Source organism: Ovis aries, chromosome 14 (genome assembly GCF_016772045.2).
Source record: "Ovis aries strain OAR_USU_Benz2616 breed Rambouillet chromosome 14, ARS-UI_Ramb_v3.0, whole genome shotgun sequence".
Taxonomy (NCBI): domain Eukaryota; kingdom Metazoa; phylum Chordata; class Mammalia; order Artiodactyla; family Bovidae; genus Ovis; species Ovis aries.
The window spans coordinates 7,271,662-7,285,077 of record NC_056067.1 but is presented as its reverse complement, the minus strand read 5'-3'; the positions used below and the strand labels follow the sequence as shown (position 1 = coordinate 7,285,077).

Genomic DNA, 13,416 nt, shown 5'->3' with positions numbered 1-13,416 from the left:
AGGAGGCCATGCTTGCGTTTGTGCTTCCACTGGCCAAGCACGTATGGCTAAAGCACACAGCTTTAGTAGGAGCTTGCGTAGGAATTGCATATACAGAATGAAGAACAAGAGGGGTGTGGGCAGAACCCCAATAAGTCATCTTGATGTGGAGGGAGGGGTGCCAGAATGCATATTCCCAAGCCATGGACCCAGAGATTCCGGTTCAGTAAGGTTATGCATCCCCCACATGATTCTAACTTCGGGCTTTCTAAACTAAATCTTTGTACCTAATGGCCCTTAGGTCACACTCATCTGTTTACAGGTGAGCTGCATGAGGGCAGGGAACACATCTGTCATCTTTATCACTCTATCCTGAGCATTGCAACTTGGCAGAGCACCCCCTTTTTTTTGCCGTGCCGCACAGCATGTGGGGTATTAGCTCCCAACCAGGGATCGAACCCGTGCCCCCTGCAGTGGAAGCCCTGGACCACCAGGGGAGTCCCTGGAGCCCCATTTTTAAAAAATCCTCTTTAAGAAACATTTAGACAGCACAAAGTCCATGCAGGCACTATTTAAAGTGCTTTATGAACATTAACTTGTTGACTCCATCACAACTCTGTGTGACAGAATTTTCATCTCCACTTCACAGACGAGGAGAAGGAGACTCAGAAGGGTTAAGTCACTTGCGAAGGGCACATGGGTAGGAAATGTCAGAGCTGGAATTTGAACCCAGACAGAGGCTCACGGCCTGTGGACTTTGCTCCTTTCTGCTGTCCTTATAAGGACTGGCTCCTTTGTCACCAGAGGGGCGAGTGACAGGTCTACAAGACCTCAACTGTTCTGAGCCATGTGCCTTTCCACATCTTGCCCTGCGCTTGGTAGGAGTTGGGGCTTCTGCCTGATGAGGGGCTGTGCTTCCCTTCCCAGCGTACCTGGGCTTTCTGTGGATGCTGCTGCTGGTTGCCTATGGGCAGAGGGACCCCAGCGCCTATCACTTCAACAGACACCTCGAGCACAGCTTCACCCAAGGCTTTTCAACTGTGCTGAGCTTCCAACAGTTCTTCACATGGGCCAACACCACCCTCGTGAGCAACCTGTACAGTCATTATCCAGGTATTGTTCCCAGCCCAGGATGTGTATCAGCACCTTGCACACACTCCTTTCTTGGAACAGCAGTGGGTCACTGCCTCAGCCTTACAGAGAACCAATAACCACAGAATGATATGCTTTGAAGGAGAGACCCGCTGAGGGCCCCTAACCCTTCCAGAATGCAGTGTAAAGAACCTCCTTCTTAGATAACTGAGCCAGAGTTGGCCAGGCGGAAATGATGTGGCAGGCAGAAAGGACAACATGAGTGAAGGCAAGCCTGAAACACCAAGGCACTACACTTCCTGGAACTACAGAGTGTTGAGTGTGGCTGCCTTGTCGGGTAGGAGTAGAGGACCTGTGAGAAGCAAAGCGGGACAGAGGAACAGGGGCCACATCATGAAGGCTCTGGAAGTTCACAGTTTATGTTTAAGGAAGTGAAGAGCCATTGACAGCTTCTTTGTGAGGCAGTAACAATCAGTTCTGTGGTATAAACAGCACATGGAATCTGAAGTAGAGGGTAGGTAGGTTAGGAAGCTGGGGAGAAATGATGGGACTGATGTAAGGACAAGAGGCAGAGGTGATGGAGAAAAGGAGGTGGGAACATCGAAGATGCATGCTGATGGGCCCTGTTGACTCACAGGTGAGCACTGAGGGAAAGGACAAAAATGGTCTCCAAGATGATGCCTGGGTAGGGTGTGTCATTCCTCAAGAGAAGTTATGCAAAAAGTAGAGCAGGTGCAAGGTGGGGAGATGGTGATGAATGGTTGAATGTGGTTGGCCATGATTCTCTTGGCTGATTCTACGTGGGTACACTGGAGGTCGTGTTAGCATCCAGGCCAAAAAGCTTGGAATATGTTAAGATGATGTTGATGGCTATATTTACCCACGTGTTTCTCATCCCCAGGCTTTGTCACTGATGGGAACGCCAAGCTGGTTGGTAGCGCCCAGATTCGCCAAGTGAGGGTCCAGGAGAGCTCCTGCCTTCTTGGCCCGCAGCTGCAGGCTTTTATTGACAGGTGCCATGCACCATATTCCCTGGATGTGGAAGACCTGTCAGACTATGGGGAAGGTTGGAATGCCTCCGTCCTCAACAACAGCAATGACTTCTCCCAGGCTTGGCGGTACCAGAGCCAGAGCCAGCGCCGAGGGTATCCCCTCTGGGGCAAACTCACCATGTACCGGGGAGGAGGTTACGTGGTCCCCTTGGGGACTGATCGCCAAAGTGCATCAAGGTAAGGCTTACTTTATTCACCTGCAGCAGAGGAAAGACATTTGCTTGATTCCAGGTCTGATTGGCGGGTGCAGCCTTCAAAACAGGGCTGAGCCAAGCTCATTTTATCATTGTGGGGAGGGCCTGCGGGATTCAGAGGCACTCAGGTAGTATTTTCAGGCCACTGGGAACTATGTAGCCTCCAAGTTGGAAGAGATCCTGCCTCCAGGATTCTCAGCCTGGGCACCAAGCCTGGTGGCCTCAGTTAGAAACAGTAGAGAGATGGGGAAGCACCACACAAAGCACCCACCACCAGGCAAGTAGGAAGTGGTTAGGGCTCTTAAACCTTAACCACAAATTTGCAAGTTCTGAGGTTTTACCTACTCACAAGCTAACATGCTAGTTTGTTTCATGGATGCTGGCAGAAGACACAAGACTCCTAGGTCAGAGAAAAAGGATTTCACTCCTCACAGCAAAAAACAGTAGCAGAGCTTCATGGTGATGGGACAGTCCCCAGGAAGGGCCATGATAGATGCTTGCCCATGCAGGGAGTGACAGTACCAAGGAGGAACACTGCATGTGGAGCACTTTATCCACTGTTTCTACAGTGGCGGAAGCAAGCCTGCTCTTTGTCTGAAGGAGGACGTCATCCCATTGCTTGAAGCTGCCTACTGCAAACTCAGCACTGAGATGAGGCCTGGGTAAAGCCCAGCCAGAACCTTGCATTTCTGGAACACTCGGCATGAATGCGTGGGGACACACAGGGCTCACGCACACTGCCTCTCCCAGCACGCTCTAGTGTTGGAGGTCTGAAACCTGGCACTGCTCCTGTTAGCAGTGTAGATGCAGGTGAGTGAGTAAACCCGTGTGAACCCCTGGCTCCTCCGCTGCATTATTACAACATCAAGGAACAGAGGTAACAAACTCCAAAAGAAAACACCTGGCGGGGTCCCCTGGGATTAAGGACAGGCCAGAAATAGTCTATTTCCACATAAGAGGTGTTTTCCTGCCACTCAGAACTGACACATTCAGCAGGGTGCATACCCACCAGAAAAGTGAAAGTCGCTCAGTCACATCTGACTCTCTGCAACCCCATGGAATTCTCCAGGCCAGAATACTGGAGTGGGTAGCTCTTCCTTTCTCCAGGGGATCTTCCCGACCCAGGAATCAAATTGGGGTCTCCCACATTGCAGGGAGATTCTTTACCAGTCGAGCTACCAGGGAAGCCCCAAACTCACCAGGGATGGGGCATATTTTAAAACAGGCCCATCATTACTGCTCTAATAACAGCTATTATTATTAATACTGCAAGCACACACACACATATTTCTATTTTCTCTTCATAATGATCCCGAGGCACTGGTGTTAACATCACTGCAGATGAGGAAGCTGAGACCTCGAGATGTTATCAGCTTGCCCACGAGGCAGGCAAGTTTTGAACCCAGGTCCCTCTGGCACATGCTGTTCCTACAACACTTGTGAGCAGATCTCTGGGAACTGGTTTTGTGAACTTCCAGCCCAAGAGGGACTGTGGCAGCTATAGCTGCTGCCTGCCAAGCCCCTAATGTTCTATGTGGCTCCTCTAACAGCATGTCCTCAAACTTCAAAATGCGTCAGATATGAAGTACTACGTATAAGATTGGGACTTCCCTGGTGGTCCAGTGGTTAAGACTCCATGCTTCCACTGCAGGGGGCATGGATTTGATCTCTCTGGTCAGGGAACTGAGATCTCGCATGCTACTCCACATGCCAAAAAAAAAAAAAAAAATGAAAATGAAATAGACAAGCAACAAGGATATATTGTCCAGCACAGAGAATTATAGGCCTTACTTTGTACTAACTTTTAATGGAAGTTATTAAAATCTATAAAAATACTGAATCACTATGCTGTACACCTGAACTAACATTGTACATCAAGTATACTTTAAAAAGATAGACAGAGATGGATAATGGTTAAAACAAACCAAAAAACCACATCATAATCCCTTGGATGGCTCACCCAAGCACAGATTCCCAGGTCCCCACCCCCAGAGATTCTGACTGGGGAGATCCGGGGTGGAGCTTGAGAATTTGCATTTCTAACAAGTTTCCCGATGATGTGATACTAGCAGTCTGGGGACCACATTTTTAGAACCTCTGCACTCCTAGGAGCAGCCTGAAGGCCCTGGGGCCTGGGGCGCAGAGGAGAAACAGAGGGAGGAATCTTGACAGGAAGCGTTGGGCTCCTCCCTGGGCTGAGAGGGCAAGGAGCCCCTATGTATTGAGACACCCCTAAATGCTCCTCTTCCCACAGAACCCTCCAGTATCTCTTTGACAACACCTGGCTGGACAGCTTGACCAGAGCCGTGTTTGTGGAGTTCACGGTCTACAACGCTAACGTCAACCTGTTCTGCATTGTCACTCTGACCCTGGAGACCAGCGCCCTTGGTGGGCAGGCTTGCCTGTGAACCTATCTGCATGTTCCAGATGATAGACACCCCTCCCTCTGGGCTAGGGCTCCTCACCCCCAGGCCAGAGCTCCAGGGCAAAAGGTTGTTTGGGCAATACTGCCAAAGGGTCTTAGTTCTGCCTTTGCCCCTAAAGGCAAAGTTTCAGGGCTGCTCCACCCTTCTTCCTGGCTGCCTGCATTTCTCTCTGGCCTGTCTCTCAAGTCTGGGAGACAGTTGGGGTCTGAAGGCAGCTCACGTTCTTGAGCTTTCCACTCTCCTGTGTGTGGGGATGGGGGCCTAGCAGTGAAGGGCTGGGGAGGGGGTGACCTGGTAACAGATAACTTCACCTAAATCACACTTTATTTACGGTATCTCAATGTACAATGCAAAAGTTACGTGCAACCTACACGTAAAAGTCCATTTTACATCAAATTCTAATACACACATACCAATATATTAAAACATAACTGAGACAAGGGCTTCAAAAATAATTTCCTTAACTACATGTAATACTATTTTGTGTTCTATTCTTTCTCTCCATTCCCTGCTTTCCACACTTTTTTAATGCTAATCACAATCCACTAAAAACAGTGATTTAAGGCCTCTTCAGCTAATAATCAATTTTCCTAAAATCAACCACCTCTTTTTTAAAAATAAAACTTTTAAAATATGACCTTTTTTTTTTTTTTTTTTTTCCTGCCCACGCTTTGTGGCATGTGGGATCTTATTCTCCCGACCTGGCATTGAACCTGGGTCCCCTGAAGTGGAAGCACAGGGTCCTAACCACTGGACTGCCAGGGAATTCTATAAATTACATATTTTAAAAAGTAATATTTGTAGTTCTTTTAAAATTTCAGGACTGTGTAAAGTGCAAAGTAAAAGGCTTTCAACTTTCATTATCATTCGCTACTGTCAAAAGTTTCTTCCAAATCCTTTTTGGGGGATTTATTCGCACGTCTTGTAATTTCCTATTTCTTTTTGCCATCTCTCTGGCTGTTTAAGAACCTTTTAAACAATTTGTTCCCAACACAACCTGATTGATGAGAAGCCTAGTAGGTTTCCGGTCTAGCTGATTCAGCAGCCCACTGACGTCAGCAAGGTCTCGGGTGGCTTGTGTCTCTCCCGTCTGCCATCTTTCGGACTGGCTTTATCTTTACAGGCAGTAGCCTTGTTAGTCAAATTGGTTTAGGAAAAGGCATAAATGGATGAAAAAGAAGTCTAAAAAGGCTGAATTTTAGGCATATTGGTTAACAGCTGAATTGATCTCCAGCGTTCTCTTTAGATGAAACGGCCTTAAACAGGCCAACTTGGAGTAAACTGATGTTAGGCAAGCAGGTATGCTGTGGCTGGAGGTGATGAGGGTACAATGGCCGATGCTGAAGGAAAAGGCCGGAGGCTGTCTTCTACTGCAGCCCCCCTTGTCCCGTCAGATACGGCAGCCGTTTCTGGCCTTCCCCTTTCAGTCCCTTGGTCTGTGGGTTAGAAGGACCTCTATCTTCTTTTCTGCCCGTGGCCACCCCTCAGAAGGGCTTGAGTTCACTTCCTCTCACTGATGACTTCCGGTATCGAGTGGGCATGTGGCCGTGGGTGAGGAAAACACGCTCTGCTTTGCAGGAACCTTCTTTGCACATGCGCACCTGCAGAGCCTGCACCTGTACCCCTTTACTGACGGCTGGCACCCCTTCGTGGTAGCCGCGGAGATCGTCTACTTCCTGTTCCTCCTCTACTCCATGGTTGTGCAGGTGAGGGGCAGGCTTGTGGCTCCATGAGTGAGGACGGAGTGGGCATGCGCCTGCCTGCTCTCTCTCCCTACTCCCCTCTTCCTCTCAGGGGGCCTAAAGAAGGGAGAGGAAGATGTTCTGCTTAGCTGAGTGCCATGGCAATCTTCCACATTCCCAGCTCAGGCACCTCTCAGCATCTGAGACTTTAGGATGGTCCTTCTTGGGTGGTCTCTAGGAATTAGGGAAAATCCCCTTTCCCACATTTACCACCATGTTGCACACTGATCCATAAACTTGGATTCCACATGGTCTCTAAGCACTGCCAATTCAAAACCACCAGCCAACAGTTATCTAATGGCAGTTTGAGTCCCTGCATTTCTCTAACAACATCAAAGGAGGCCCATCCACCACCCACCTTTCCTCTCCAAAAGCCCTCACACTCTGCCTGCAGCTGCTTCAGAAAGCCTCTAAAACTCTTAAATCCTTCTCATCATGCTGCTTAAACAGTTAAAAATCCCTCCATCTCTTTATAAAAGAGGTGAATTTAGCCTCTTACCAGCCAAACACATGTCCTTCTTCCAGAGGAGTGGGAAAGAGGAGGGAAGTGGAACAGACAACACAAGATTCTCTTGCATGTAAGGGAAAGGGCTGAGAGGGAGGGCAAGACCACAAACTGTTCTCATTTAACAATAACTCCTATCCCCCCTAAGAAAACAACTTAAAAAAAAAAAATTGATTAGGCATTGAACCCGCTAGTGGATCAGTGGTAGAGAATCTGCCTGTCCATGTAGGAGCCATGTGTTCAATCCCGGGGTTGGGAAGATCCCCCAGAGAAGGAAACAGCAACCCACTCCAGTATTCCTGCCTGGGAGAATCCCCACGGACAGAGGAGCCTGGCGGGCTACAGTCCATGGGGTCTCAAAGAGTTGGATATGACTTAGCAACTAAACAACAAAGCATTAAACTGAATGTGAAGCTCATCTCAGACAATCTGATAAAGAGGTTGTAAAGACAAATAAATCTCACCCTTGCATATCTTCAGGCAGATACACACCCACTCTTAAAATTAATGTTGATTAATCCTTAAGAGGACTTGGAATACCACTTATACCACTATAGGATTGTTTATACCACTAGAAAGCAATAGCACCCCACTCCAGTACTCTTGCCTGGAAAATCCCATGGACGGAGGAGCCTGGTGGGCTGCAGTCCATGGGGTCGCTAAGAGTCCGACATGACTGAGCGACTTCACTTTTCACTTTCATGCATTGGAGAAGGAAATGGCAGCCCACTCCAGGGCTCTTGCCTGGAGAATCCCAGGGACAGGGGTAGCCTGGTGGGCTGCCGTCTATGGGGTCGCACAGAGTCGGACACGACTGAAGTGACTTAGCAGCAGCAGCAGCAGCAGCAGCAGGATTGTTTATACCACTAGTTCAGCCGAAGTTCACCTGTTAATTGCGGTAGCCGCCTGAGTTTGCTAACTGCCTTTACCAAATGGAAAAAACAGACTTCTATGTTTACAACAGGAGGTAATTTTCCAACTTGTAACCAAGTGGCTTGGCGCCTACCTTCCCAGAGAAACTGGGAGATAAGGGCTCTATCTTCCTTGATGACTACATTTCAAAGAGATGACTCCTTGGCCCTTGAGAAAAAAATTTCTGACTTTTAACGTTGGGCAAGAGGATTGTTTTTGTTTCCCTGATGGCTCAGACAGTAAAGTGTCTACCTGAAATGCAGAAGATTTGGGTTTGATCACTGGGTTGGAAAGATCGCCTGGAGAAGGAAATGGCAACCCACTGCAGCACTCTTGCCTAGAAAATCCCATGGATCGGAGGAGCCTGGCAGGCTACAGTCCATGTGGTTGCAAAGAGACAGACAAGACTGAATGACTTCACTTCCCTTGAGAGGATTGTTTAGCTTTAAAAAGATGTACATACATCTCAAAGTAAGGGTCAAGTCAGTTCTTATGTATTGGCTTTTATGTGTGTGTTAGTCACTCATGTCCGACTCTTTGCGACCCCATGGACTGTAGCCTGCCAGGCTCCTCTGTCCATGGGATTTTCCAGGCAAGAGTACTGGAGTGGGTTGCCATTTCCTTCTCTAGGGGATCTTTCCAACCCAGGGATCAAACCTGAATCTCCTGCACTGCAGGCAGATTCTTTACTGTCTGAGCCATCAGGAAAGTTCCTACATCTCAAAGAGGCAGAGAAAGAATTCACAATTATAAGTTTTCTAAAGTAAATGCTTTTTTGAGGGGAGAGTTTTCTTCCTCCCTTCTCCCCCTGCCTTTTTTTTTTTTTTGCATCTGAGAGAATTAAGTGCTTTTTTATTAGATCCTGTACTTTCCCTTAAACACCCACAAATCCTGCAGCCCCGACTGATGATGGGGACAGGTGAGGTCCATGCACAGGATTGGGGAGAGGCCCCTGTGCTCTACGCATATGAAGCCAGGGCTCTGAGAAACCCCTAGGGATCCACAGCCTTTGTTAGAACCTCTGGCTCCTTTCCCAGGGCAATCTCCTGAGGAAGCAAAAGTGGTGCTATTTCCACAGCAAGTGGAACATTCTGGAGCTGGCCATCATCCTGGCCAGCTGGAGTGCCCTGGCGGTGTTTGTGAAGAGGGCCGTCCTGGTGGAGCGTGACCTCCAGCGCTACCGAAAACACGGGGAAGAGTAAGTGGCTCTGCCTCAGGCCCCAGCTCCTACCACTAACACTGACACTGCTGCCTCCAGCTCTGAGTGGCCCAGAGGGAGGCTTCTGAAATCCTGCTGGCCCTCAGAGGATCCAGGGTTACTCTTTAAAAAATAACTCTAGCTGTAGCACTTAGACTTGGGGTCTGAAGCATACACAACTGGAGAGGACTCAAAGACAAAAACAGAATCTTTTGCAAATCTTACCAAAGCATAGGACTACGTGACACTCTGTAAGGTCCTCTCCGGCTTTGGGGGCAGGGTCTTTGCAAGCATTAGTGCCCAGTCAACCCACGTCTGCTACCATTCACCAAGAGTCCACCCTGTGCTGTGCAGGAGGTACTAATGTTGGATCCTCAGGAGAAGCCATGGAGGTAGATGTTGTCATCACTCCAGTTCACAAATAGGGAAATTAGAGAGGTAATGAGACTTCCCCAATGCCACAAAATGAAAAAGTGGCAGAGAAAGAATTCAAACCTAGTTTATGTCTCCAGGATCTTGGTACTCACTCTGAAACATCCATTGATTGTATAGATATGGCTAACATTTATTGAGTCATTGTTGGATACCTTACACATTCATAAAAACACCACTTTAAAAGCATTATCTCATCTACTTTAATCTTCCTAGAACTTCTAAGAGATGATGTTATCCCTTTTTTGCAGATGAAGTAATTGAAGCTCAGAGAGGTTGTCTCTGCAAGGTCACAGAGAAAGGAAATGCAGAGCTTAGAATCTGAACTCTGCACTCTATCCTAGACTGTGTCCTTCATTAACAAACTTCATTCACAAACCCCTCAAAGGGGAGAAAATGGAAGGCAGGAGGTTAAACAGAAGGATGTTTTTTCTCAGGCATTATATATATTAAATGCTTTTATAAACTTCAGATCATATAATTTTTTTCTATAACCTGTTCGCCATCCATGTCCATAGATACAGGTATAAGTCATACTCGATAATGTATCAACATTAAGACTGAACTGACATTCAAAGGCAGACACAAAAGGGGCATGAAAGGCAGGGCAGGACGGCAGGAAGAGCCTGGACTGTGGAATGAGACACAGCTGGACGCCAACTCTCATTCTTCCACCACTAGTTTTATCACTATATCACTAGCTATGTGACCTTGTACCAACTATCTGTCCTTATTTGTAAAATGGAGATGTGATATCTCACCTGGTGGTCTTGAAGGTCAAATGGAACAATGCAATTGAGGTTCCTCAGCACAGCAACTGGATAGTACTTCCATCATTCCTTTAAATGTAAGGATGGTGTGGATACACACTCAGACAGGTGTGCAGGAGGACGTGGCATCCAGTGACCCCCAAAGCAGAGGGGAGGCTCGTGGAACTCCCTTACTTCTGTCTTCTCAACTCTGGGAGGATTCCTCCTTTATCAATCTTCCTCAGCTCTGTGGCCATTAACCAAGATTGTCAGGTAATAGTCCTGTGACCACCACTAGCACCGTCCCTTTTGTAAACAGGACGCTCACCCTCACCGTGACCACCATCTCTTGAATGCCTGGCTGGGGAGTTAGGACAGCTCTGTCCCCAGACCATGATCAGGCTAATCTTGACAGATGAGTGCTGGCTGAGGCTCTCACCGTCTCTGAGACCAGTCTCTCCATTTGGTCCCACAGAGTGATCAGCTTCAGCGAGACTGCAGCAGCCGATGCTGCCCTTGGCTACATCCTCGCCTTCCTGGTACTCCTATCCACAGTGAAGCTTTGGCATCTGTTCAGGCTGAACCCCAAAATGAACATGATCACATCAGCTCTGCATCGTGCCTGGGGGGACATTTCAGGCTTTATTGTTGTCATCCTTATCATGCTCCTGGCTTACTCCATTGCAGTGAGTGGCTCCTTTGGGAAAACTTTCTGGGCTGGTCTCCTCAGAAGTAAAGGCTGCTCAGTGGTGGAGAGTTGGGGGGCTAGGAAAACCCTGGGAATCTGAGGGAGATGGTGGATCTTCTTTCTGAGTCTGCAGCCTTTCAGCTGGGAGCTCATGAACTGGTCACCCCAAATGGCAGAGGCTGGACACCTCGGTTGGATAAGAGTGAGGAAGTGTAGTCTCTAAGACTGAAGGGACCAACTATCTGCCACGAAGGACTCCTTTCTTTACCTACTCTGCCTTAAGGGCCAGTTGTCCTGACATCCCAGTTACTCTGACATGCACAGAGCCCTCCCTCAGGCCAGGGGATGCAGAGGTGAAGTGGGCAGTCCCTGACCCTGAGGTGGGACAGAGATTGGGGAGAGAAGATGGACATGACTGCAGGCCATGTTGGTGCCTGATGCCCTACACGAGGCACGAACTTAGAAGGGCCGAAACCACTTCATTTAGCTCCTTAACACTGAGAGCTTTTTGACAATCATGCTCTTATGTGACTGAAAACAATTTTTTTGAACTATCAATTATTTGCTTTACTGTCGAGTGAAATGAGAAACAAAGACCCTCTGCCACATGCTGATTTCCATCTAGAGAAGCTTCAGCCCCACCCTCTCCAAGTCTGACTCCCACTGTAACCCAGGCTCCCACCTCTCTGCGACTCTTCACCCAGTCCCAACCCACACCAGCCCCCTTCCCAGTTCTCACCCTGCCCCACCCAGTCTCTCACCTCTGTCATCCCCCTGGTGTCCATACCATACAGCAGTCCATCTTATCCTAGACTTCACTCCACCTCTACCCTTTTCCCTGCCCTTTCCACCCCAGTCCTGGCTCTTACTCCACTGACCCCACCTCATCTTCCTCTCTCACCCTCAGAAATGGGATGAAGTGTGCTGAATAAGTGATGGAGGGTATTGGCTAAGAAGCTGGAATCTGGCTTTGTTAAAAGTACCCCATCCCATCCTTTAATTCATGTGGATTTTTTCAGTCCTCCGTCTGCAGTGTGTGGGCTGCAAGGACACTGCAGTGTCTCGTGGGACCAGGAGTCACCAACTCAGGGCCGAGGAACTGCTGGGCTTCCCTCTGATGCAAGAGCTATGGGGAAATCTTTGAAGAGGGGGTAACTATGGTGAGAAGAGACCATGGTGGGGAGGCTGGTCCTGCCCAGGCAGAAGCCTGTTGTGCATCCAACCCAAATCCCCCAGAGCAAAGAGGCTGGGGCTGCAGAGAGCGCAGCACCATTACTGAGCCTTAGAGTGACCATCTGGGAGACCACAGCAATGGTCTCCGAGTGTTGGTGTGTGAGCCCAGGTGCATGTGCATCCCCTACAGAACTAAGTGTGTACACACACCCATTTGAAGGCCCTGTGACATGGACAGTATTGCCAGGCCAAGGATGTGGCTGATGCAGACTGCTGACTCTGCTGTCAAACAACACCTTTTGGGGGTGGCATGGTTTCTTTCCTTGTTCATAAGGACTCCTTCCTTAACAGTCAAACTTAATCTTTGGTTGGAAACTCCGTTCCTACAAAACCCTCTTTGATGCGGCAGAAACAATGATCAGCCTTCAGCTGGGAATCTTCAACTACGAGGAGGTAATGGAGGAGAGAGGCAGTGAGGGGGGTATGGATACTACCATCAACACCAAACCTTTATGAAAATTAGAGAAAGCACCCCCTCAAATGCCTCCCCAGTGGATGTCACACCTTGGGTCCATGACCTGGCAAGCGCAGGGCAACTCCACACAAATAAAAAGGTTCCCACAGCTCACCCTGGGGACCCCTGTCTACAGAACATCAGACACTGGCTAATCAGGGGAAGGCTGTGCTGGTGGGTGTCTGGAAGGGAATGCTCCTGAGGCTAGCCAGAATGACACCCGTATTGGAAACGGCAGCAGTGGGGAAGAGAGGGGTTGCCCTTTCCATCTCCGGGCAGCTTTTGAGAGCACTGCCCACACTCTCAGCCCCCAGGCAGAAGGGAAGCTTCCTGGCTCCAGGATCTGCCTAGCTCTAAGGACCAGCTTCCCTCTGAAGGTGCCTACTGAGGGAAGTGACCACTAGCACACAGGACCCTGAGGGATGATTCTGGTTCTCTCCCTGACAGGTCCTGGACTACAGCCCAGTGCTCGGCTCCTTACTAATTGGGTCCTGCATCGTTTTCGTGACATTTGTGGTGCTGAATCTGTTTATCTCTGTCATCCTGGTGGCGTTCAATGAAGAGCAAAAATATTATCAGGTGGGTCCCTTTGGCTTGGTCTTCAAAAGTCACTGATCTTGAACTAAGAAGAGGCTGGCTGAGCAGCATTAGACATTAGGGGAACCAAAGGATCACTGTAGCTCAAGGGCCTCATTTCACAGGAAGGGAAACGGAGGCCCAGAAGGAGGAAATTAATTCCCCAAGATCATAGCAAATGAAA

At 48.7% G+C, this 13,416-nt stretch overlaps 1 protein-coding gene and 1 long non-coding RNA gene across 7 annotated transcripts in view; one reads left to right on the top strand and one right to left on the bottom strand.

Moving 5' to 3' along the window:
• LOC101121034 (polycystin-1-like protein 2) overlaps nt 1–13,416 on the top strand; it is a 102,150-nt gene that overhangs the window by 87,395 nt on the left and 1,339 nt on the right. Inside the window, exons 35-42 of the mRNA XM_004015493.6 lie at nt 907–1,092; nt 1,973–2,300; nt 4,572–4,705; nt 6,322–6,449; nt 8,940–9,100; nt 10,757–10,967; nt 12,494–12,595; nt 13,104–13,235. Of these exons, the coding sequence (XP_004015542.3) occupies nt 907–1,092; nt 1,973–2,300; nt 4,572–4,705; nt 6,322–6,449; nt 8,940–9,100; nt 10,757–10,967; nt 12,494–12,595; nt 13,104–13,235 (1,382 nt within the window). The remainder of the gene's footprint in view (nt 1–906; nt 1,093–1,972; nt 2,301–4,571; nt 4,706–6,321; nt 6,450–8,939; nt 9,101–10,756; nt 10,968–12,493; nt 12,596–13,103; nt 13,236–13,416) is intronic.
• The window catches only part of LOC106990575 (uncharacterized), an 88,971-nt gene that overhangs the window by 74,305 nt on the left and 1,250 nt on the right, over nt 1–13,416 (bottom strand). The gene's annotated exons all lie outside the window — the stretch shown is intronic.